This window comes from Myotis nattereri, assembly GCF_964212035.1.
Source record: "Myotis nattereri genome assembly, chromosome: 2".
Classification (NCBI taxonomy): domain Eukaryota; kingdom Metazoa; phylum Chordata; class Mammalia; order Chiroptera; family Vespertilionidae; genus Myotis; species Myotis nattereri.
The window spans coordinates 205,803,447-205,830,205 of record NC_138076.1 but is presented as its reverse complement, the minus strand read 5'-3'; the positions used below and the strand labels follow the sequence as shown (position 1 = coordinate 205,830,205).

At 50.1% G+C, this 26,759-nt stretch overlaps 1 protein-coding gene across 3 annotated transcripts in view; it reads left to right on the top strand.

The window, feature by feature from the left end:
* LARGE1 (LARGE xylosyl- and glucuronyltransferase 1) overlaps positions 1-26,759 on the top strand; it is a 425,273-nt gene that overhangs the window by 255,844 nt on the left and 142,670 nt on the right. For all 3 annotated transcript variants that reach the window (XM_081082858.1, XM_081082859.1, XM_081082860.1), the window contains exon 6: positions 6,134-6,305. In XM_081082858.1, coding sequence (XP_080938984.1) covers positions 6,134-6,305 — 172 coding nt within the window. The remainder of the gene's footprint in view (positions 1-6,133; positions 6,306-26,759) is intronic.

Genomic DNA, 26,759 nt, shown 5'->3' with positions numbered 1-26,759 from the left:
TCCTCAGCCCAGCCTGCACCCTCTTCAATTCAGGACCCCTCAGAGGATGTCCAACTGCCCGATCCTGGTGACTGGGCATAAACCAGCAGTCAGACATCCCTCTCACAATCTGGGACTGCTGGCTCCTAAATGCTCACCTGCCTGCCTGCCTGCCTGATCGCCCCCAACTGCCCCTCCCCTGCCCCCAGCCTCATTGCACCACGTGGTGCTGTTCAGTCGTTTGGTCGTCCCTCACTAACCCCCCTGCCAGCCTGGTCGCCTCACACAGCCTGCTGTTTGATCATCTGTCTGGTCGTTTAGGTCTGGTGACGTCCCCTGGATTTTTATATATTAGGATCATTGTATATCCTTATGATTTATCTTTCAGGTTATGACAACTGGTATCTTAACCTACATTTGCCCACCCATATATAGCCCCGGAATTCTCACAGTCCTGTGGAATATGTGCTCTATGTGTGCCCATTGTACAGGTGAAAATGACTAAGGTCCATAGAGGTTTGATCACTTGCCCAAAGCGAGCCAGCCTAGTGAGCAGTGGCTCCAGGATTCAAACGCAGGCAGACTCCAGAGTGCATGCTCTTAACCAATTTAAAAGCTAATATTGAGCCCTTACCATATGTCAAGCACCGTGTTGGGTGCCTTAGTTCTCCTGCCTCACTTAGTGCTTCTCCAAACCTCATGGACCACGTATTGTTCTATTTTCTCGCTTTTATGGGTGAGGACATTGAGGCTTAGGGAGATGAGCTTGACCGGGCAGAGGTGGTGAAGTCGGGGTTTGGAACCCGGCCAGTCGGACTCCCCAGGCCCTGCTCCTTCCATGATCCTCTCTCTATGGCATCTCCCAGAGTAATCCTACCCCAGCCCCTCACCCTCCATTTCTCAACAGTGCTGTTCCGAACACACAGGTCGGTTGTCAAGACGACCACTCAGAAACAACATGAAAGGCCAATGACGTTTCAAACATTTCTGCAGCTAGGATGAGTTCTTTTTTTAATTTTTAAAAATGTGTCAAGGTGATTTGTAATCCACAGGAAAATGTTGATATGGCTCAGAAGTCTATTTTGAGCAATAAATATTTCCAGGATGACGGAGGAGAGCTTCCAGGCTCCAGATAAAAGAACTCCCTGGGAAGGGAGCAGCACATGCTGCTATTATCCCTATTTTGCAGAGGAGAAAACGAAGGCCCAGAGAGACTCAGGAGCCAGGAATGGCCAGCTCCAGGGCCTTTGTACCTACCTGCCATTCAGTACAGATTCTTGACGAAGGAAGATTTGGTGGGATGGAGGAGGAGGTTCGGTTACAACTGTAGGTAACCCGGAGCAGTGGAAGGCAGAAGAAGAGAGAAACGCCATTTCTGGGGAGAAAGTCTAGGGCTGGGAAGTTGGGGTGAGTTGAAGGACCTGGCACTCATCTCCCAAACTTCGGGTACTGGGATAGTAACACCGGACCCTTAGACTAGTTGGGAAGATTTAAGATATCCCCAGAAAGCTCCTACCATAATACCTGACACCCAGTTAGCACTCCGTCAATGCAAGATGGTATTGTCTATTGTTACCATTACTGGGCATCCCAGTGCCTCTGGAAAATAACATCTTCAAGTAGAAATGGACACCATTCCCCAATAAAACCAGCCTTTTCCCCAGTTTTCCCTTGTCTGTCAATTGTCAAAAACCTGCTTCACCATCGGGAAATCAGTTTCCCTCCTACCCGAGGTTCTAAGCCAGCCGTGGGCAAACTACGGCCCGCAGGCCAGATCCGGCCCGTTTGAAATGAATAAAACTAAAAAAAAAAAAAAAAAGAAGACCGTACCCTTTTATGTAATGATGTTTACTTTGAATTTATATTAGTTCACACAAACACTCCATCCATGCTTTTGTTCCGGCCCTCCGGTCCAGTTTAAGAACCCATTGTGGCCCTCGAGTCAAAAAGGTTGCCCACCCCTGAAGCAGTCACCTGTGGGTTCGTGTCCTCTGTCCAACCCTGAGCCATGCTCATGTCACTACCCTGGTCAGATCTCCTGAGGAACTGTTCTGTGGACCCCCAGCATCAGATGAACCCTGGAATCTCTTGCAGAACTTTATAGAACCTCCCCTCGGGGTTCACCCACCCAGAAACCTGCAGCCCTAGCAAGGCGAATTTCCCTCAACCCCCCACTTTAAACAGAAACCCTCAAAACCTGGCATGCATACTCTCCTGTATATAAGTGCATTAGGCGGTATTCTTGAGCCCGGTTGCACTTTGGCTAATTAAAGCTTAGAACATGCTGCTTAGGATTATTGACAGCCATTGCCAGGGTAAGAATATGTCCATTAAAATAAGCCTAACTTTCAGTTTTGTAGCATTTTAATTACACGGACCCTTTGGTGTGTTTATAACGATAAAGAACATAACTAGGATCTTGCCCTGCCAGGGCTGGCATCTCTGTAGGATCCTGGGTCGGTCTGCATGGTGCCCTCCAGGTTGTCTCAGCCCTCCCTTAAAGGGATGCTCTTCTGTCCACTGACCCCAGACTTAGTGGCCCTGGTTGGATTGAAGTTTACGGCAGGGTGGGAGTAAGAGACTGCCCCATAGGTTGCCTGGGTGACCAGTCCCGCCCACATGTCCTCCTAATTCACACGGGTTGTCTCCCATTTGGAGATCGTACCAGAGGAGGTTTCCAGTTTCCTGGTAGATCTCAGCTTGTGATCTTGTTCATCTTTGTGTAGAAATACCGGATCGGGTGATAGGTGACTACGTCCCCCACCAAAACCACCTCCATTCCCAGCCTTCCCTGTACTGTCAAAGGTGCCCCTAATTCATTGCTTTTACCAAACTCACAATCCAGAGTCTGAGCCTTGGTAGTGTGGACAGAAGTTCACTGGAGAAGAGAAATGGGCTTTGCAGAGGCCCACGTGCCCGCCCAGCGTTGCAGTCCTCCTAACAGTTCGGTGAAGTGAGTGTTCCAAGCTCCCATTTTGCAGGCTCACAGGGGCACAGTGACTTGCCTGAGGCCACACAGCTTATTCGCAGCGGAACTGGTACTAAAGCCCAGGCAGTGGGGCTCACCCAGCCGTGCCCCTGCCATTGTACCATCCGGACCCTGGACTTGAGCAGTTAGGGCTGCTTCTGCTCCTAGTGGCGGCGAAGGTCGGAGGTAGCATTTAAACCCAGGCCTGGCTAACTCGGCAGCCATGCACATTCATCAAACATTTTTTGAGTAATGACTTGTTACCACAGTAAAAATGACATCATCCCTGCCTCAAGGAGTTCCAGCCCAGAGCCAGAGAGAGATATGGGCAATTAAACAAGGCGTGGCAGCCTGCTGTGCAGAAGGCAGGCAGACAGCTGGGTCTGGAGCCCGCACCAGCCCAGGGCAGCGGGGAGGTGGTGGCCAGAGAGGTGGTACCAACCAGAGCCGGGGGGGGGGGGGGGGGGGGGGAGGTGCCTTCTAAGTTGAGATTTGAAGGAAACATGGAATTTGGATGAAGTGGGGGAATGGGAGGGATGTTATTTATATGCTACTTCTAAGAGAATGAACGGTTTATAATAAATATATCTGCTTCTTAGCACACATTCTTTCCTCCCATAGATTCCTTGGTTTTCTTTCCCAATACAAACTCATTGAATGCTTCTGTTACCTTTAATGGATTATGTGTTAAGTTGGGGGACTTGGGGTGACGTTCAGGCCTGGGCTCCTGTTGAGACTTACTTATTCCCGTAGTCCCGCTGTTCTGCGATGCATCGAGCGCCTCACACGGGTTAAAGTCAATCCAGAGTCGGGGCAACCCAATTAGGTGGCGTCACCGCTGCACTGGTGCTCAGTCCGCACCGAGCTCTCCTGCGCTGAGGGAACCACACGGATGAATAAGCTAATGAGAGGCCTGGCGAAGTAGCTGGGCTCTGCAGTGTGGACCAAGGATTGCCAAGCTCCGGGGCAGGCAGATTCCCAGGGGAGAGAGAAACTCAGCTGAGTTCTAGAGGCTGGGCTCCCAGGAGGAGGAGTTTTCTAAAGTCTGCTGCAGGGACGTGCTCGCAGCATCCCCAGGCCTCGGGCAGCGAGTCATGAAGCTAACTCCAGAGGAAGGATAAGGTTGTTTGGGGAGAGACTGCAAACCTAATGACAGATCCCCACTACAGCTCTGCATCTTGCTTGCTGTGGAATTGCAGACAGATCACTCACCTTCTCGTGCTGTTCGACCATCTGTTCGTCTGTTGGTCCATCCACCCACCCATCCGTCCACCCATCCATTCACTCATCCATCCATCCACCCATCCTACAGACATGCATTTTGCATCTATTCTGTATGAGGCATTAAGCTTTGATCTTGCCATGATTCGGTTAATTCAATGGTGGTGTTAGTTGTGTTCGGTGAGTCCCTCAGGCCCTCCCTCTCCCTCCTCCACCCGGCTTTGTGCCTCATGAGGGTCAAATCTCTGAGCTCAGGGGGCTTCTCCAGTAGACCAGTGGGAAGGAGGAGAGGGGCTGGGGTCTCTCTCCCTGCCCCATCCTGGGGGATTGTCACAGCAGCCCATGTTCCTCTGCGGAAGGTCACTGCACCTGCTGGGTGGCTTATTCACCTGGCATGCTCTCTGATTCCAGCAGCTGCCGGCGCTGCCCTGCAGGCCCGGGTGGTAACGGCCCCCTCTCTTCCTCCCTGTGCTGCCCAGTCCTTGTCCCCGCCCCCTGAAGTGATGCATATGCTTCTGTTCTTTATTGTTGCATCCCCCCTCCCGCCCCCCCAATGATCCGCGTTGACAGTGCTGCTTCTGCCCACACCGTGTCTGGTACAGTGCAAGCATTTAGAAGTAACTGCCTTTTATAACTGGCAGGCGCTCAGAAAGGCTAAGCAATCGTGTCCCAGTTGACCTTGCGGTTAAGTGACAAGGCCAGAATCTGAGTCCAGGTGTGCCTGACTCCAGAACCCACGGTTTTCTGCTGGACTATCTTCCAGAGACCCCTCCCCCACCTCCCGTGGGAAGCAGGTAAAGAGGCGTGGTCACCTGAATACCTGCAATGAGGGGCATCAGGAAGAAGTTAGGGCTTATTCACTGGGGGTCTTTGTGTCCCAGCACTTCCATCTGCTGTAGATTGTATGGTATGCTATCAGTTTCTCGTTGTTCAACTTGGCTCTATTTTTTAGAACAGTGTCCACACAGTGGAATGATAAGGACAAAAGGGATGAGTATTTTGTGGACTCTTGCGAAGGTGGCCCCGTTTATCACTGAAGAGTTGCATTACAAGCCTTACCTTCATGGAAGTAAGAAGTGTGCTTTTGCTTCTAAGCAGACTCCTCCCGGCAGCAAGGCGGGGAGGGGCCCCCACCCACAGTGACCTCCCTAGTGGACCTGTTCCTTTAAGAGCTGTCATCACACTGGAGTTAATGTACTGTTTTTAGCCTTGACTTTGGGTTCCAGGTGGTACCAAGCTGTGTGTCTTGCGTTCGACTCTACCCACCTATAGGGCATGAGTTGTTACAGCAGGTGAGGATTTCAGGGATGACCCTCCATGAGCTCATTTGGCACGTGTGTGTGTGCGCGTGCGCGCACACATGCTTACATCTTGTTACCCAGTGAAGAGTTGCATCAATGATGACCAGTTTTTCTTCCTGTGTTTGTGTGAAAAACCAGGAGAAGGCAGCAACATTAATTGGTTTAAGTATTGCTTCAAAAAAGAGATAAGCATAAGCTGTAATAATACCACTAAGTAGTAATCTTTAGTGATTGAAAGAAATACATCTACCTCGAAAAAAATTAGCTACTGTTTGCTAGTATATATCTGATTCAATTTTTGTAATTTTCTTTCTTCTTTTGTGCATATTCTTATTTTCTCCCCTGAGCCTATCCAATTTCTGTAATAGCAAAAATGTTATTTTTAAAATCTGAGCGTAGTGTTTCCGCCTAATAGTTATTTTATAAATACTGCTTTCCTCTCCCTTGATTCAGATACATTTTCTTCCCCCCAAATTCCACGTGCCACACTGCACATTACATGAACAGATCTTGAAGAAAAGAGCCATTCGTTTATTCCACAAATTTGTATTGGGTGCTTTTTATGTACCAGGCACTATTTATAACGTTTATGCAAAACAAATTAATGGAGTGATTTTTTTCTTTTCTTTCTCCTTCTCCCTCGCTTCGCCGCCACCTGGTGTAGTCTGAGGTTTCCTGGATCCCCAACAAACATTACTCGGGGATTTACGGCCTGATGAAGCTGGTCCTGACCAAGACTCTCCCCGCCAACCTGGAGAGGGTCATCGTCCTTGACACAGACATCACCTTCGCCACGGACATCGCAGAGCTGTGGGCCGTGTTCCACAAGTTCAAAGGTAATTAACTGCGGCCCGTTTCTCTCTTCTGTCTTTGAAGGTGTCGGCATGCCAGGAATAGTAATTGCCGTTTTAAAAAGTGCGAGGTGCACTCTTAATGAGGCCATGTTCGTGAAATGGATAAGGAATCACAGATTCGGTTGAGGAGCGGGTCTCTTGGCCTTTGCAAAACCTCGAACTGGAATTTGCATTTCTTTAGTGAATGAAGAGAACAGGCCTATGTTCATGGGAAGAACCCCGTGGAGGTGCTTTGTGTGAGATCGGTATCCACTGTGCATATTTGTATGCGGGTAGCGGAGTGCTGGCTTACCTGTGCGGAGACGTGCACTTATCGGGTTTCTCTTTTTGTCAGACGAGCCTTTGATTGCAGAGAAAGCCTGGGAGGTGGAGGAGGTGCGTATTGATTAGGGAGGGTTTGGAAATGTCCTTATGGCTTGTGCTTTCATTCCTGTTGGGGTTTGTTATTTTAAAGGGGTATGTACGTTTACAAGATGTTTCTTCAAGCTGTTCACTTCTTATTATTATTGATGGTTGTAGTTCTTGCCCCTGCCTCAGTGTATGTGAGGGTATCCGGTGGGAAATCGTGAGCCCAGTAGGTGTGCGTAACTAAGAGCAGTGACAGGTTAGCACGAATCCCAGGCTGTTACGTTAACATTCTTCTCCCAGATGTCCTTAAATGGCGATATTTAAAAATTCTTCTATGTATTAGACAAATACCACGAGAGGGAAATTTGACAATGAGATCTTTTTCTTTCTTTATTATTATTATTATTTTTTTACTTGCACTCTGGCTGCTGGGCTTCACATTCCTCTCCCCGCTTCTGTCATTCCGTATCCTGTGCAGGTGAGATGCCACTTAGTGATTTTAATGACAGCATTTTCATAAATCACAGGATGTTCCAGTTGGTTTCTGCTTCCACTCACGGAACAGAGAGTACAGTTCCTCACCTACTCTGGCCTCTGCTTGCTTTCTTCCTGGGGTCTCTTAGCTCTGGGCTCATTGAAAAAAAGTCCTTAGTGTGTCACCTGGGAGACACTCTGACCCTCACACTCTTTTCCTTGCCAGGATCAAACGTACTTTCCCACCCATGTCAATAAGGACACTAATAAAGACATCATTTAGCAACAGTGCTGACGCTGAGTGTGCCTCAGCTTCCTAATGGCCTCATGGAATGCGTGGGTCTCTCCGATTTCACAAGTCAGCCGAAGCCTGGCGGAGGCCCGGCTCTGCCCAGAGCTGAGACCAGAAAGCACTGGGTGTTGGCTTCCGAATGCAAGTTCCCCAATAATTTCTGCTTGTTTTTCTGATCTAATTGAACTCCTTGGGGGCAGGTTTTCGGATAATGAGATATTTTATTCATACTTTTATCCTGATGTTCCGTATTCAGTGATGTGTTATTCAACAGGCACTTCCTTTCTCCTCGCTGGGTGTGAGGCGGTGCGTGGACAGTGACGGGAGTGAGAACTACCCCTTCTCCTGAAGGGGTCAGAGAAGGCAGCTGGGAGGGCATCACAGAGGAGGCGATGGGCATTGGGTGCCATCCTACCGGATAGGAGTAGTGATGATGTGCAGTAGATGCCCACATTCCCCTTTGAGCTGGGAGTGCTGCCTGCAGATGGCCCCCAGTCATCAGCCTTGTTTGGGGGTGGCCTCAGGTGAGAGAGGCACCTGCCTCTGGCCACGCCCCCTTCCTGGAGCACCCCATATCTAGCAGTGACTGATGAGTGTAGACTCTTGCAGGAGCAGCTGTCGCCCTCCCCTGGGACTGCCCTGCGGCCGGATTTCTCCCTCTGCCCAGCCCTGCTTTCTTCCCTTGGCGCTCACAGCGCTGCTCCCAAAGGCTCTTCCTAAATTAACCTCCCGCACGCAAACCCCTGTGTCAGAGTCGGCTCCCGAGAAATTGAACCCAAGTCTGCAGTCACGGCTGCAAGTCTCCCTGGCATAATAAGGGTAACGGAGTCCGGCTAGGAAGGCCCATTTCTTCTGGCCGGGCTGGGACCTGCCGGAGAGCAGGTGGGTTCTGCAGCCACAACCAGCCTCCTGTACCCGTGGCGCTAAGTCCTGGCATCATCCGTGGAAGGCAAGTCTCTCAAGGCTCCTGCTGCCCCCAGAGCTGGTCCGGGGTTTGGGCTCCGCGATCCAAGGCCGTCTCCGGGCAGAGCAGAGTATGTGGGCCAAGGTCAGGACGGGGCAGGGCTGCACTGTGTTTGTTCATTCTTTCGCCGGTTTATTTCCAGCATTTGTTAGGCCCCACCGCACAGAGGAACGTATCGGATGGCGTTCTTGCCTAAAACTGTGCACCGCGGCACGCGCCTTCCCGGAGCTCACAGACAAGGCCGGCTTTGTTGCATTTCTGTCTGTCGGCAGCCGCGGAGGATAGAAACATCTGGGGTTTGCCCAGGCTCACCCTAACTTCTGGGAAAACATGGAGGTGAAAAGAAGACAAGTGAGCTCTTTTTTCCTCCGTATGGCAGTCTTTTGTACAAGTTTTGGGGTTTTGTTTTTTGTTTTGTTCTTGTTTTTCTAAACTGAACCAATGAGAAGCGAGGTCACGTCCCGGAAGATTCCCTTAGGACAGACCCACAGACACAGAACGTTCCGATCCAAGGCGGAGACTTGCCCTCTCGTGACGGCGATGGCCCTTGTCATCCTTCACGGTAAACACGCTGAGTGGCTCTGGTGCAATTAGGCCGTGTCAGCTCATCTCCGCTGTGGAACAGCTTGCTGTCTGGGCTGCCGTGCTGCCATGTGCAGGTCACGGACGCCCTTGACGCCTTACCGGTGCCGTGAACCCCCCTACCTAGGTCATTCTGTGGAGAGTCCAGTAAGAAGCCATTTATAGGGGCTTACTCCCATTCTCAGCCTCTACCACGGCAGCTTTGGGGGTGCCTCCTGGGGGTGTCTGCATGCTCCCTGACCCTCTGCTTCACGCAAGTGGCAAATGCCTCCCTCCCCCCGTCAGCAGCCTGCATCCTTAGGGAGCCAGCTCCAACCCATGGAGGAATTTTCAGAGCCACTAATTCTTAGCAGAAAGACTCAGGCATGCCATGGAATTAGGAGTTGCCCGTTCAGTCCTATAGACCGAGCTTACTGGTTTTGTGACTATTGGGGATGGTGCAAGAATAAAACAAGCCCGAAATAAGCCAGTCGGAGAAAAACAAGTATCACGTGATCTCACTCATATGTGGAATCTAATGAACAAAATAAACAAAAATGGATCCAGAGACATAGAAGCATCGGACAGACTGTTGAACCTCAGAGGAAGGCAGGGGAGGATGGGTGCGGGGGAAGATGTCCACCAATGAACTTGTATGTATATATGCATAGCCCGTGGTTACAGACAGTAGCGGGGTGAAGGCCTGGGGCAGGGGGTGGGGGCGGGCTGGAAGAGGTCAATGGGGGGGGGGAAGGAGACATATATAATACTTTCAACAATAAAGATTAAAAAAATAATTTATGAAAAAACAATAAAACAAGCCCAATCCCCACCCCATATGAGTGTATATATGAGTGGGGAAGATACACAACAGAACAAAGTGAAATAGTACAGTAGACAGTGACTGGTTCTCTTGAGGAAATTAGAGGAAGGAGATAAGGATGCCCGTGTGCCCGTGTGTGCAGACGTGTGTGTTGTTTTAACATTCAGATAGGGTGGGAATGGAAGGTTTTACAAGAGAGGGGGCATTTAAGCAAAAACCTTAAGAAAGCGAGTACGCCAGGTATGAGCGGGTCTCCTTTGTAGGGCCTGCGAGGATTTTGCCTTTCCCTTGAGTGATATGAGGAGCCAAGGTCTGGCTTTGAGCAGGGTCCCATGATCTGTGTTTTCAGTGGATCATCCTGGCTGCCCTTCTGAGAGGAAGAGGAAGCAAGGAAGCCATGGAGAAGACTCATCATCCAGGAGAGGCGCGTTGTTGGCTCAGACCGGGTGGGTCAGCAGAGGGGGAAGAGGCCATCCTATCAGGGATACATTTTGAAGGTTGAGTCATCAGAGGTTCTGGTGATAGGATCCAGGACAAGAAACTGATGGGGACCACAGGTGACCCCTGCGGGCTAGAGTGTGCAACTGCATTCGGAGATGAAGCACGGAACAATAATCAGGTTATAGGGAAAGACCAGGAGTTGGGTTTGGGGCACTTTAATGTGAAATGCCTGATCTGGAATCCCCATGGACATGGTGAGGAGGCAGGCAGATAAATGAGTATTTGTAAAGCCAAGGGACAGTAACTAATATTCCTTAAGGACGTCTGTTGTAGGCACTGGGCTAGAAACTTTGCACATTTAAAAAGCAACATAAAGCGGCCCCAGGAGCGGTTAGAGAACTTCTCACGCTCAGAGAGCTGTCGCCCAGCAGGGCTGGGCCCCGAGCATTTGGCTTTGGAGTCTGCTCTTTCCGCTGCCTCCTGCCTCCCGTCCAGGCTTCCTAGTGTGTGGGGAGGGGTGCCCACTGGCCTGGGAGACAGAGTCTGCATCTAGTTCCGGTGTGGCTGCCGCTGACCCTGTTCACCCACGACCCCTTAGTGCAGTGGTTCTCAACCTTCTGGCTCTTTAAATACAGTTCCTCATGTTGTGGTGACCCCCAACCATAAAATTATTTTCATTGCTACTTCATAACTGTCATGTTGCTACTGTTATGAGTCGTAATGTAAATATCTGATAGGCAGGATGGTCTTAGGCGACCCCTGTGAAAGGGCCATTCGACCGCCAATGGGGTCGCGGCCCACAGGTTGAGAACCGCTGGCTTAGTGCCTCCAAACTTGAAAATTATATCTGATTTTAGCCATCTGGGGAAGCTGCTGGGGAGGCATAAATAATACATGCGCCCCCATAACTTGAAGCTTTTAGAGGAAAGCCATCCTACATATTCAAGACAGTATTGTTAGGTTGAGAGACAAAGGCCTTCCCTGTAGGAAGAGCATGTTGCCATCGTGGAAAGTTCTGGCCCCCAAACAGGTACAGGCTGTCGTCGAGCATGGGCAGGCCTTCCCCTCCTCGCCCGCACAGAGCCACGGAGGGGAGGGGTGTCACACAGGGTATTTGTCAGGACCTAACAGACTCACTGTGGACTAATTGCAGCCAGCATTTTTAAGGCCTTCACTCAGTGCCAGCTGCTCTGTTAAGCGTTTTATGGGTAAACTCATTTAATCCTCACAACACTGCCGTGAAGTAATTACTGGTAATGTTCCTGTTTGCAGGTTGGTGAGCCGATGCTTAGGGAGGCAGGGGCGCTGGCCCTGTGTCTCAGCTCTTAGTGGCACAGCTGGGATTTGAACTCAGGTCGTCCAAATCCAATGCTCTCTCCGACATGGCAGCCTACACTCCTCAGAAGAGGAGGTGGTGGAGCTTGGAGCCTCTTGGGAGAGACCAAAGCTAGATAGATGGAAGGACTCCAGTGACCATGGAAACCGGGGTGGAGAGGGCGGAGCTAAGCTGACACAAGCATTCGGAAAACACAGGCAAGATCCGAGGCAGAGAGAAGCATGGCTTTCCCAGGGCCTGAGAGATAAAACCTGGGTTTCCAGAATTGGAACATCCCTGAATTTTATTCCTGGCCAACTGGGTGGGAGAGGTTTCAGTTATTTTCAGATTAATTTGGAAGTAGATCTGCCTTCTCTTACTCTATTAGAAACTTCATTCAACTTCCCTGAGCCTCTTTTTTTGTTGTTATTCTATAAAAATGGGGGAATAATACATGAATAACTCCCCTATAAGCTTCACTCGAGCGGTAAGCCAGGAAACAGCTCTGCCTCTGCTGAATAAATAATCCCTCCTCTTTCTTCCCCCCTTTCTTCTTTTTCAGCCTGAAACTCCTGAAAGTCAGGGGGACAGAAACCGGCCTGCTTCCTTTTCTTCCCCTTCCCTGTCCCCTTCACCCTCCCCTCCCTCCTGGCCCGCCTCCCTCCCTCATCCATTCACTCATCCCTTCTTTCATTAATTCAGTCCCTTTTGAGCCCCTGGATCTACCCTGGGGGTAAAATGGTAATAACGCTGATTTCTGTGACCTGCTCTCTGTGTGTCGGGCAAAGGGCCTATCTCATTTAGTCTTTACTACCTTGCTCAAGGTCAGACAGCAAGTTAGTGGATTGAAGCTGGGCCGACCCCAGGCTGACCCCAGAGCCCATTCTGTTAACCTCTGGATCTTAGGCCCTGCTGAGCACACAGTTACTTTACAGCAAGCATGTCAAACTCGTGGCCCACAGACCACATGCGGCCCATAATGAATATTTTTGCGGCCCAGCCAATATAATGGTGTGAGCAGTTATTTACAACTAGAGGCCCAGTGTACGAAATCTGTGCACTAGTAGGGTCCCTAATGGCTGCCGGCTGCCAGCCAGGGCCTGCCTTCGTTCCGCGCCATCCCCTGGTGGTCATCACACGTCATAGCAAACGATCGAACTCCTGGTTGGTTGAACTCCTGCGGGGACACTTTGCATATTAGGCTTTTATATATTATAGAATATGAAGTAAGTCTCCTGTCAGATCCAGAATTACTGACATTCACCTTGGATCAGTTTTGAAAGTAATCACTGCGAACAAGATTTCCCCAAAGTAGGAAAGATAGTAGCAGAGAAGAGATGCCAAGTGTCAGGAAGAAAACATTAATTTTATCATTGCTCTTGTTCTTTTTTTTTTATACTATACTTTTCAAAATAAACATATGTTTCTGTGAAAATTAAAGCTTTTATTTTTTTGTGGCCCACGTAAACCTAAACCTTGTTTATTTGGCTTGTGTTAGCCTTTGAATTTGACATGCTTGCATCACAGTGAGAAAGTGACTTGAAGGGGAGAAATCAGGGTGAGGTACAATCACGTTTTAGGTAAAGTAGTCCTGGTCAGGTGGGCGGGGGAGGAGGGGTATCGGGAAGGTTTCTGAAGGGGGAGAGGGGGTGGGAGAGCAGCCTCCACAGCCCCCCTGGAGGGGATGCCTTATGCAGCGGCCTGGGTCCAGAGAGAGGAGAGTACAGATAAAAACTGAAAAGCAAACAAACATGAAATCTGCTCCTCAGATGGGCCAGGCGGCTCCTGCCCTTGGTCCTTTGCCCCCATGTCCCGTCTGCCCATCCCCAGATCTCTCCCCCTCTCGCTGCTGTAACTCCCTCCAAGTCTTTGCTCAGATCTCAGCTCCTCGGTGGGTTTTCCTTCCCCCCTTTCATCCCGCAGCACCGACATCATCTCGTCCTGCTCACCCTGCATTCATGTTTTTAACATCGCTCATCACCAGCTAACCTAGATTATAAATACTTATCAAGCCGGCTTGCTCTGCCGGACTCAGTAAGCAGGGTGGACCCAGGTACCCGGGCATGGCTGCTTTCCCTGGTTATTGTGTGTCTTTCTTGCTGATGCCTGAACTCTGAGAGGGTGGAGATATTCGCCCCCTTGTTCCTGATGTATTCCTGGCAGCTAGAACAGTGTCTGGCAGAGATCGGGCGCTCAGTAACTATTTGCTGAATAAACAAACAAGGAAAGTATGTGATTCCAGGTGATTTGAGCAGTGGGGGGTCTTGCAAGAGAAGTATGAAGGGTTTTCTGAGCTCTGGCTTGAGTTTTGCCCTAAAGTAATTGAAAGGAAGTTCAGAGTTTCAGGTACAGAGGAGAAGGCTCAGATTTTCAGATGTGGGCAGAGCCCTCGGCTGCAGCGTGGGGGATGATCCGAGAGCTGAGGCCAGGAACCAGCACCTTGAAAGAAAGTGTTGGCAACCGGTAGGAGGTTATCTGCTGTAGAAATCCAAACAAGATCTGACAGTGTCCCATAGATAGCCGGACACTGCCCTTGGGGTCCAGCAAAGAACAGGGATTAGGACAAACTAGAAATAGAGTGGATAGATGGCGCTGGGTGACAAGTCCCATTTTGGACATGCAGTGACAGGACAGAGGGTCTGGATCTTAAAGCAAGTCTGGGCTGGAGGTATCTTTAGGTGCTGCCTTTTTTGGAACTAAAGTAGAGCTTTGGGTATTAAAATAGATGTTCTCACCAGGTTATTACCGTTTCCGTTTCTGGACTTTTAGGTGTGACGCATGTTGGAGCCAGAGGTGGTAACTGTGCTCCTGGTCCAGAAGGAAGGGCGGCTGGGCTTGCTGTCTCCAGTAGATCGCTAAGTGGGTGGTGCAGACTGTCACGAGCAGGTGTGCAGGCTGGGCGAGGCCTGATTGGGAGCTGGTATGGGTGAGCTGTGATTGGCTGGGCCAAGCAAGGCTGGGTGAGTCGTGATTGGCGAGCTGTGATTGGCTGGGAGGCAGAGCCAGGCGAATGCTGAGCAGGTTCATCAGAGGAAGGATCACTGCACTCACTCCCATGGTGTCAGGAGCCCCCGATTGTGCAGCCCATATCCAGGGAGTGATGTTGGCTTCTGCCTCAAAGTGCCAGGGCACCATCAAGCCAGCCGTGTCCTGGGTGCCTGCGTCTGCGGTGCTCTGGGTGTGGGCAGAGCGGCCTCACTGATGCTTCTCCGGACCCCCCTGACCTCTGTCAGTTGTGTGGCTACCCTAAACGCACAGGGAGCCACTCTCTCTGCCAAGTGAGCTGGAGGGCAGGTGGAGGCTCATCGGGAAGAGGAAGAAAGACAAACTTCTGAGAGTGGCTGGGAAGTATTTCCTTCCCAACTCGTGTCCACTTCCGGGTGGGGAGACAGGCGTTCAGGCCTTTCCTTTGGGTGTATCCCCACCCTCTTACCATCTTCCTAACCTTGGCACTACTCAAATCTCTGCACCTCTGTTTCTTAATGGCAAAATGGGAACCATAGTATTCCCAGGGCACTGCTGTGATCCCAAAGGGAGAGGATACACATCAAGGTCTTCGCACAGCACCTGGCACAGAGGACACCCCCTCCTCCCCACCGTGTGAGCTGCAGTTGTTCCTAATTTTAGAGTCATTTTGTTGTCACAATAAGGCATCTGTCTACCTACCGAAAAGATTCTGGATGGGTTGACCTTGAGAGTAATGGAGAAATACTAGCCCTGCATGGGTCAGGAAAGCTCCCCAACTACCCTCCAGCCAGATGGAGGAGGAGGAGGGCCTGGGAGGGGGGCCATGTGAGAATAAGAGTCAGGATTCTGTCCGCGTTGGAAAGAGCCGGCTGCACATCTCAGTCGGGGAGAGCACAGGCATGGAGTCCGACAGTCCCAGGAGCTGTCTGTCCCATGCACCTTCCGGGAGCTTCTCAGTCTCAATGGGAATAATATTTTGGAAGCAAATATGCAGTTCACCTAATACTTTGCAGGTATTTTTATATTATCTCAGCTCTCTGAGGCAGGGTTTTCACATCGTACAGTTTCTGAAATTGATGTGATTTACAGCAGCAACTTGACAGATGTTCTTTTTCTCCTCGAAATATCCAACCATCAGTGGCCTCACGGAATCCAGAGGAGACGCGTCATTATTTGTATTTGTATTATTTTCCTCGTTGATCCTTTTATCTTGCAATGTGGAGGAAGCTGGAGAGCGGGCAGGGCTCTAGACTCAGGAAGGAAGATCTGAATTGGGAGGCTGATTAGGTCAGTAAAGATGAATTTTAGGGCGCCCCTCGATTACCTTTCATTGTATGACCACAGGGTCCTCAGACATGGGTGCTGTTGCTACTTTTGGTAATTACATCACTTGTTGGAATGGTGACCACCTCCTGATGGGCCCTTCTGCTGTGGAGACCAATTTCTTGTTTTCTGAAAGTGGACCTTTACTTATATTGTGGACACGGAGAGAGGGGAGGTCGAGGCACGTGGAACAGAAACATTTTCGGTTTTTAAATTTCAGGAAGAGATATTGGAAAGCTTAGGCATTAAACCCAGAACTTCAGGATGCTGCTCTGCCCAGACGTCTTCTCGCACTCGTTCAGGCATTTGATAAATACTTGTTGAACATCTGCTTGACACCAGGTATGCAAGTGATGTTCTCTGATACTCAGTCCATTAGAAATTCATGTGACTAACTCATCCTTCCTTGAGAAAACCAGAGACTTCTGGGAACATGTCAGGGTTGCTTGCCATTGGTGTGAATTATTTAGCTAGATTGCTTTGCCAACATTTGCTGATATCAGCTCCCTGAGTCATGTAGTGCTGTGGATGCATAGAGGGGTGGAGCTATCCTAGTTAATTATGAGGGAAGGGAGGGTGTGAGAGCAGGCTGGGACCAAATAAAGGCACAGGGACTCAGCAGGAGTGACAGTGAGAGACAAGTGCAGAACAGGCAGTGGGGGCAGGGAAGAAGCAAACACCTGTTGAATGAATTTAGGGATTTAGGGGGACAAGGATAAAGCCCATCTTTAGAATCATGTGCTCAGAAGAGAGATTTTTTTTATTTTCTTGTTTGCTCTCCGAGTGTCTTGGCCAAGAGGGCCTTACAACGCAGGTTAGTTCTGCTCGTGGTATCTGTTGGCAACATGTCTAATTGGGTTGACGGGCATGTGAGAGCCAAGCAGTCACCTGATGGCCACGTACCTCTCTGTTCTTCGAGCGGTGATGCTGAGTTGCAAGGTGGAGGTTGGCGATCAGCCTTAGAACCCCCTGCTGGGTCTTTCCAAGTTGCAAGGATCCACAGCCCACCCCCTCTCCCAGCCACAGCCTGGACACCCCCGTTGATTCAAGCATCGAGGTTTTCCTGCAGGTCTCTCCACCTTGGCACTATTGGCATTTGGGGCTGCATCCTGTATGTGGTGGGATGGTTAGCCTTGTCCCTGGCCTCTACCCACTACCCCAGTTGTGATAACAAAAACTATGTCAGGGCATCACCACGTGACCCCTGCAGGCACAGTCCTTCCCTCTTGAGACCCCTTGTTGCCCCTGGTTAATCCATAGTGATCAGGCATTAGGGGTGGCGTGATGTTGGTCTTAAGTGGTTGATGATGAAATTAAACAGGAACATTCTACAGCTCGTGTGTCGTTTCATAACTCGGAGCGCCCTGGCCACGTGCTGTCTGCATGACTTTCTGAACCCGCCCTGGGTTCGGGCGCCTACGGGGCGAGCTTCTGACATTCTTACTCCTCTCGACTCTACTCCCCGTTAGCCTCACAGACGGGGGAGTTTTTCTCCTGGAGCCACAGACAGTTGACCGGTAGTGAAGAGCCTCTCTCAGATGATAAATAAACGCGTTCATTTCCCTGTCCCCGGAAGCGTCCATGGTACCAAGGGAAAGCCATGATTGAGTTAACCAGGCTCAAAAGCATCCGCATCCATAGAAGGCCCCGGATTCGGTGAGAACCCACTGGAACTTACGAGCTTTCCTCAAAATGACGGGAGGGACCGACTTGCTGCTCACCTGTCCTCTCCCAATGGGAGGAGATCCGTGCCTGTCATTCTGTGACCAGCACAAGGACACCGTTGTTTTCCCTCCTAAGTGCATATACATAGATTATTAGCAGCTTCTAATGTATGACAAGGACGGACGTGGCCTGTCTGGGAAGACAAATAGCTGTTCTCTCCTCCGTGCCGTGCACTGGGCTCGCCCACCTGGAAGAGTGCAGTGGGCAGGGTGTGTGCGGGCTCCTTATTGAGATGGATGGGGCGGCATCGGAGGGACGCTGTCAGCCAGCCGAGGACCGGGTGGGGCACCAGCTTTCCTAGAAGCGGAGGATGTTCTGTTCATTAACAGGCATCTCCCTTAGAGACGGAAGCTCTGGTGTCCTGTTTCCTTGTTTGCCATTTGATGAGTCTTAGGGGCAGAGAAAGCATGGCAATTTGGGGCCTCTCTTCTTTACTGCCCAGGTCACATGCCATGATAGCTGGAACATTTATAAGATTAAAAAGAAGATTCCTCAAACCTGGCCAATAATCCTCTTTAAAAAACGATGTGATACTAGCCCAGCCGTGGGCAAACTACGGCCCGCGGGCCGGATTCAGCCCGTTTGAAATGAATAAAACTAAAAAAAAAAATTAAAAAAAAAAGACCGTACCCTTTTATGTAATGATGTTTACTTTGAATTTATATTAGTTCACACAAACACTCCATCCATGCTTTTGTTCCGGCCCTCCGGTCCAGTTTAAGAACCTATTGTGGCCCTCGAGTCAAAAAGTTTGCCCACCCCTGTACTAGCCTGTAACAAAAGGAGCACCCATGAAGGGCTTGGGGAGTGGAGGCGGGGGAGGGATGGGAGGGTTGATTGGCAGAGATGGTACTTAATTTTTTTTTAAGTGAACATTGAAATTCTGGAACAGTTTTTGGTTTACAGAAAAAATATAAAAATAACACAAAGTTCCCATATACTTTGTACCCTGTTTTCCTTATTATTATCTTTACTAGAGGTCTGGTGCACAAAATTCGTGCACAGGTGCAGTCCCTAGGCCTAGTCGGCGATGGAAGCGCGAGCATCTGGCGTGGAAGGGCAAGTCCCAGCTGACCTCTGGACCCTGGGCAGCACCCGGGCCCCCACGTGCTCCCCTCCTCCTGAGTCACGGTGCCCAAGTCCCCATGTGGAGATGTGGTGAGCGTGGCCGGACGCCACGGGTCAGGGCGCAGCGTGGGCCTCTGGGCTGCCCAGCGGCATCGCACAGAAGCTAGGCAGGCAGTGCACTCTCTCTCAACTGGCCTCGCAGACCGGCTTCTATGCTGGTACATTGGTGGGGGAGCAGGAGGCTAGGCTTGCTTTTACGAGATGCCTGGTACAGTACAGGGTGTCCCAAAAAAATGAAACACGTTTTTATAAAGGCCGTGTTTATTTATTTTTTTTAATATTCTTTATATTCTTTTATTGGTTTCAGAGAGGAAAGGAGAGGGAAAGAGAGAAACATCAATGATGAGAGAGAATCATTGATCAGCTGCTTCCTGCATACCCCACACTGGGGATCGAGCCTGCAACCCAGGCATGTGCCCTGACCGGGGAATTGAACTGTGACTTCTGGTTCATAGATCAACGCTCAACCACTGAGCCACGCCAGCTGGGCAAGGCAGTGTGTTTTAACATACATTTCATTTTCAAAATGTAATAGAATCTATAGATGATTGTGTTACATTTTGGGGGACACCCTATGTTAGCTCCTTGCATTCTCACAATAGTCTCCAGGCCCCAAAACAAAACTTTACCAGACCTTTCAAGCAGAAACTGCCCTGTCGCGGGCATCGCTAAGGCCCAGGAGACCCGTGCTACGTTGGTGTGTGTGTGTGTGTCATGAATAAAACAACGCATGTTCATATCACAAAGGAGAAACTAAAACTCCTGTATCTCTACGACTGGAGTTGAGCATTGTTAATATTTTTAGTGTATTTCCTCTCAGGTGCTTCTTTGTGCATAGAAAATGGCTTTTTTTAAATGTGAAGTTGCGATCATATTATAATACTGTTTGTACACTAGGGTTTTTCTTCCTAACTACAGATTGCAACCGTTTTTCCAGTGTTCGGCACTGAGTCGTTTTTATGCTTCTCGGTATTCGTGGCATTGGCTGCATTACTATTTGTCTCTTCAGGCCTCTGTTTCACCGTCTTGGGCCATTTCCAACCGTTTTCGGGATTCTAAGGAATCGCAAACGACTGTGGCCCTGAGGCTGTACACAGATGTCTGTAGATGCCCTGAGCTCAGCAGTGCAGTGTCTTGGCTACCAAAAAGAGTCAAATGGCCCCGCCGGTGTTGCTCAGTGGTTGAGCAAGAGGTCACCGGTTAGATTCCCCGTCAGGACACATGCCCGGGTCTCGGCCTCGATCCCCAGTAGGGGGCCGTACAGGAGGCAGCCTGTCAATGATGTTTCTCTCTTATCCATGTTTCTATGTCTCTCTTCCTCTCACTTCCTCTCTCTCTAAAGATCAATAAAAACATATTTTTTAAAAAAGAGATGGCCCCGTGTTCAAGTCCCAGCCCTGGCTGTGTGACCTTGGATGGGCCAGTTAACCTCTCCCTCTGTACATCCCTCATACGAAGACCAGGCACCTTCTCTCCCAGGTCCCAGGGGCTGGCCTAAGATTACCCACCAGATTACCCACCTCCCTGTTCCCTTCACTTCTCCCAAATGCAGCTGTCTTCCAGGTAGAACCATCTGGGAGCTCTTTAAGAAGAATGATGCCCAGGCCTACCTCTTACCAACCAAGTCAGAATCTCTAGCCAGGGCCCTGGACATCCACATTTTTCAGGCTCCTTATATAATGAATGCCAAGTGCAGCCAGCGTCCAGACTCACTCCCCGAACATCACCAACCTGGGATCCGCAGGCGGCCTTGAGCCTCGGCTGCTTTCTTCACGCGCTGGTGGGGTGGGGTAGCATTTGGGAAGACGTGTTTGCGGACAGGATTAAAGTCCTGGCACTTGTGCCTCCCAAGGAAAAGTACCAACCTCTTTATTTTGTGTCAAGAGCTCAAACAATGATCAAAATCCAACCCGACATCACAAATACCAGGAAAGGTCAGGACTGGGCTGGTCGCAGAGCAGAGCACAGGCTGCCCAGCTGGGGTTGGAACTTGGTCAACTCCAACTTGGAGCTGGCAGAGGGGGACTTGGCAAGGCCCTGGCACACGGTGCCCGCCACAGAACGGTGGCTCGTGTGGCTCTGTTGCCATTTTCTCAGCGGTTCTTCTCTGGACTCATTAGTGTAGCTGGCATGTGGTTATTCTGTAATTGCTCCCCAAATATTCATAGAAAGGGAAGGGGTGGGAGGGGGAAACGTTAAAGTTTGCTGAGCTCCTGTTGTGTGGGCTTTCCCAGGCTGGAAGGACTGGCCCCGACACACCTGTCCCAGGGCCCATTGGTACAGCTGACAGCCCTGAGGTCACAGGGCCAGCAAGTGGCAGAGATAGAAATGTTGTCCCAACCAGCAAAACGTCAAAGCCTGTATTTTTTCCTCAGGACTGCACATCTTAAGAGGGCTGGGGGTTTCATTAGGCCGTTTCCGGATAATCAGCTGTCGATTGTGACAATCAGAAGGAAATCTCATCGCAGGCTATTTAAAGGAGCTTTCCACATGAGTTTGTCAGGTCAGCCCAGGTAAAAGGAGACAGACCTGAGCAGGTCACTTTCCCCGGTGGGGCCGCCTGGGAACCCCACTGGCTCCTTTAATAAAAGAGCATCCGCTCCTCAGGGGTGGCAGTGGAGAGTGTGAGATATAGACGCCCATGGACTTGGGAATGTCACATGCTAGGCCTCATAGTAAAAGAGCTGCAGGAGTCCATTGCCAGGCCCTGTTTGTATCTAAGTGTGGATGTAGGACCATCGGTTCCTTCCACACCTTTTAACTGCATCCCACAGAAAGAACTACCTTTACGTCACAGTCCAAAAAATAGATGCCTGTGTCTTTCTGCATGTACATACATCTGTACACATATATACACACACATGCATGCATATATACATATACACATACATCTATACACATACATACATCTATATATATGCATACATATATACACATACATCTATACACACATCTATACACATATACATACATACAAACATCTATACATACATACACACATACATACATACATTTATACATATATATACTGTATCTACACAGACACATTGTGTCAATGTGCTACTAAATATCTTCATAAAACAGTACTTAACCTTACTATGTTCATTGAATTTTTATATCTCTTCTAATCTAATTTGCGTATTTTAATTTTTAAAATGCTTTTCGAAACCCACTAAATTATTTTCACAGCCCTCTTAGGTATTGCAAACTCTAGTTTAAAAAACGTTGGCCTGGCAGGTCTCTCTTGTAAGACGTCTTTTGACTCTGCATTAGCATTCTGAAAATTCAGCAAAGCTGCGGGTAATCAGAGAGATCATAAACTCATCTTCTAGATCCATGTGCTGGGAGGGGCCAGCTGCCCTCTCGCCTGGCAGACCTCCACATAAATGAGGTGTATGCCAGTGCCAGGCACCGTGGCTGGCACATAGTGGGGACTTCATACATCTCCTTTTCCTGTCTTCCCACGTGGGCATCCTGTTTTGTTCATTTCTGTTTTCCCAGCTGCTGGTAGAATGCTCAGCATGGGGCTCAGTAAATGGATAGGGGAGAGAAAATGGAAAAATGTGGCTTTATGCTCACCTTTTTTTCACCTTTGAAGAAGATTGCATCTGCCTTGATGATGCAACTCATTTATTGATTAACTAGCTTCCACTCAGGAACATGCATCGGCCTATGTGTGCCAGGTGAGGTTGGACGTGGCAGACACGAAGCAGTGCTCATGGGAAGAAAGGGAATCCTGACGGAATTCCTCTGTAAATGGAGAAGGGGGAGGAGGAAGCAGAAATGGCCGCACAGCTCTCTGGCCATTGCTGGTGCAGAGAATTTAATGTGCCGAAGTGCGGTGGGGGCCTTGAGATCGGAGATCCAGTTCTGCTCAGGAGGGACAGGGAGAGAGGCTCCAGGTCCCCCCACAGGCGGAATGGGAGCAGGTCTGAGTATGGGCCCAGTGGTCGGGAGTCTCTATAAGAAACACCTGGAGCTCTGCCCCTTCCTGCAGCCACCCTCCCCCACTTCCCCCGCCTGCACAGTGCCGGGGCCTCCCCTTGCGACACTGCACCCACGTGGTTTTGGATGCACCCCATCATGCACACGTGGGGTTGGGCATCCAGAGTGAAAAAGGGAGGTGGCCTCAGGGCTCAGAAGACTTGAGGCTGTTTCGTATCTTCCAGACCAGACATTGCTCAGTGTCTCTGGGGAAACAGCCCAGACCAAGCGTCTGGTACTGAGGCCGAGGCACCGGCTGTGCTCCTGTTAGATAACTCGAAGTTGTTACTCTCAGCCTCCCACCGCTCCCCCCCCCCGCCACCCCCCCACCCCCCTCACCCCCCCGGGCTCTGAGTGATTAGGGCTGGGACTTGGCTCACATTTCAGTATTGCCAGTGGCTCCTGAGAGGTTCCACCAGTAGGGCATTGGAGGGAAACTGAGGCTGCATCTCAATGCATTGCAGAATTGTGCTCAAACGGCTTTCTGGATCCTCTGCCTCACAGGTGTGCAGCCTTTGCATCCTTTGGAAGGACACTCACCTGACCAGATCCTCTCTCTTCTGGGCACTTTGAGCAGACCTTGTCTAAGTCTAATCCCATGTCTGTCTAACTTCCTCTCCCTGGGTTGAATTCTGTGTCCTTGAGACCCCACCGCGGAGCCCACTGATTCCTCACGAGCACCTTCAGTAACTGAAGTTCCTTCCACAGCTGCCTGCGCGTCTGCCCTCCTCCAGGCCAGACCGTCCGGAGCCCTCTAGGGGAAGGGCCCCAAGGCCACCAGATGAAGTTCTTTGTTCAAGTCCAGAAATACATTGACACCAAAGCTGCTGTCTGTTCTGCTGTTCCCTACAGCAAGCCCAGCTCTGCCTGCGAGGTGGCCAAGACCTGCCCTGGGGAGGGGGGGGTGTCATTTAGAAACAGGCCATTCTCCCCCTCTCCCTCCTGGGCCTTCTCTCTCCCTGTGTTGTTTTGTGTATGTGTGTGTATTTGTGTGTGTGTGTATTTGTGTGTGTGTGTGTGTGTGTTTCCCGCTATAATAGTTTCTTTTGGCCAACGGGCCGGACAGTTCCTTTTTCTTTGTGGTGTCGCCTTCCTTTAACGGGGCCAGCATCTGGGCAGATGGTGGCTCCTTCCCAGAAGGAGCCGGGGGACCTGAGACTCCGTGGCGTTCAGGGTCAGGGTCAGGAGGTGGCGCAGGTGGTCCAGGGGCATGTTCAGGCACCTTGATGGAGAAAAACGAGAATCGTGGTTCCAGTTGGCACTTATCTCGGAAGGGGGTCTCTGAACTGATCTCCATCCCAGTACCACCCACCAAGAAAGAGTCACCTGAGAATATATTCCCCCTGGGAAGATGCTCCTGTCGGCCCTGGGTCTGTGCTCCCATGGCCTCACCTGCCTGGCCCTGGGGAGCCCCCTCCCCGTGATGGTGTCATGGTCACTAGGCCAGTGTTTCTCAAGGCGGGTTCCTAGGAACCCGGGCATCCTGGGGACAGCAGATTCCAGGTGCAGCTCCCCGGCCTTTCCTGGGTTTGTGTTTGGGGTCCATATCCTTTAGCAGCTTCTTTGGCGATAGGGGTGCTGCCTGGGGGCAAGCCTGGCATCATCAGCTCCTCGCCTGGGGTATTTTTTAAATGAAGCGGTAGATTACTTGAGTATTTGATTAGTTATATACAAAGAGAACAGGAGGAAGTCCAAGAAACTAAAAGGTCTCGTTTCCTAAGAGTTAAGGAAAACAGTGTCAATCAGAGTGGCCCTGCGAGGTCAGAATGGTCTGGGGTTTAAGGGCTCGTATTCAGGGTTCCCTGTGCTCTCCTGGGCCAGGCACGCTGCAGAATTTTCATCTCAATCCAGACCCTTCGTCAGGGCACCTACCTGAAATGGGAACTGATGCCCCTGCTCGATTTCTTCCTCGGACAAACACCTCCAAAGGCCGGAGTCCTCTCTGAAGTCCATCCTCCTTTCCCCAAGCCGAGGAGGGTCCGCCTCTCCCCTGCTTGCGCGTCATCCTTCTCTTCAGCAGAGCTCTCCAAAGGCTGTAGGTTGCACTCATTGAAAATGCTCACACACACACATTGGAATAGAAGCTCGAAGACAGCCACCGTCAGGTGCTGGGTACACAAGAGGCCCAGGAGTCTTTCTGGCGTAAATGATTGATGGAGTGACCGGATTGTGATGTCAGCTCTGCTTCCTGGAAACCAACTTTGTCTCCCTGCCTCTGATTTTCTTGAATATTAAGAAGTGAATGTTAAGCAGTGAATCATGCTGTGAATGAAGGAGATGCTAAAAGGCGGGCAGGAGGGCCTTCATGATCAGTGTGTAGCATACAGACAATTACTTTAGCTCATCCTCCAAAAGTGTGAAGATTTTAGTCAACTTTGCTTTGATTCCCCCCCCCCACTCCCCCCCACACCCGGCCCAATACTAATTTTTTTAGCAGGTGTTCATTTACTGGGCCTTTCTTCAAGTATTTTACTAGGTAAACCCATATCACTTTTTTTATAGCAGCTTTCTTAAGAATTAATTCAGCTATCATAAAATTTACCCTTTTAAAGTGTGCAATGCAGTGATTTTCAGTGTATTCAAAAATTCAGAGTTGAGCAGCCATCTCCACTTTCTAATTTTAGAACATTTAATCACCCCGAAATAGATGCCTCTTCCTCCTTAGCAGTCCCTCTCCCCCATCCCTGCGCCCATCAGCTTGGGTCAACCACTAATCCTTTCTGTCTCTCGAATTTGCCTATTCTGGATATTTCCTATAAATAAAACCACGCCGTTTGTGATCTTTCGTGGCTTCTTTCGCCAGGCGTAAAGTTCAAGTTTCATCCACGTTGGACCGTGTACCTTAATTCCTCTTTATGGCCAAGTCATATCCCGTTGTGTGGATACCCCGTCTTTTAAATGCATTCACCGGCTGCTAGGCATTTGGCTTGTTCCCACTTTGTTGACTATCGCGAATGGTGCTGCCGTGAATGTTTGCATACGTGGTTTCAGTCCCCCTTGGAAGTAGAACTGAGAAATCAAAGGGTGAGTCCATGCTTCACATTTGGAGGAACTGCCAGACTCTTTTCCAAAATGGCTGTACCATTGGCAAGCCTGCGTCTTGGACTTAGTCGTCCGTGCTAAGAATACCAATACCACGTGACTTCGCTGAAAGCCAGCTAACAGGGCAGGTGACACCAGGTGAGGGATGTGGAGCAGAGAACTGCTGGGTCTTCCCACCACAGCAGCCACTCTGGGCACAGTTCAGACCCAGCGAGTGGGCCCGGTGTGCTGGGCACAGACACGGAGCAGCCGGCTCTAGGGAGTCCCTTAGGAACAGGATATATATGTATTTTTAATCCTCACCCGAGGATATTTTTTCCGTTGATTTCTACAGAGTGAAAGGGAAGGAGGAGGGAGAGAGAGAGGGAAACATGGACCTGAGAGAGACACATAGATTGGTTGCCTCCCGCAGGCTTCCCTACCAGGGCTGGGGAACCTGCAACTGAGGTCCCTGCCCTTGACTGGGAATCGAACCCGCGATCTTTGGTCCTCAAGACGACACTCTAATCACTGAGCCAAACCAGCCAGGACAGGATGGTATTTAATAGATACATTTTCATGTCTGGGGCCAGCATCCTAATCACATATTATATGTCCCTTGCATTTGTTTCTCTTTATTTTCAGTGACAGGTAACATTTTATTTGAGAGGCTCTCCCTGGCTGCTTGCAGCCTGCTTCTGTTGTTTTGTTTTGCTTTTTTACTTTGCATAATAGTCACAATCAAGCTTCTTAACACCGCCAATCTCTTTCCGGAGGTCACACCTTCAGTGCTGCACGTTGTGCTTGGGTGGGAGCCGTGGCTCCGCGGCGGCGGTAGCGTTTCTATAGGAGACAGTTTCATTGCAGACATGTCTCCGTGGACCTTGCTCTTCAAGAATCAGGCCCAGCATATTATTGCCGGAAGGTCAAGGGCCCCTCCATTCTTGAAGGCAGAGGATGTAGAGACCTTCTGCAGAACGGGGTCAGGTTTGATTCTCCTCTTCTTTCCTCCCCGTCCTAATTATTATTTAGGACAACACAGTGCCTAATGGAAAGGTTCTAAACAAAAG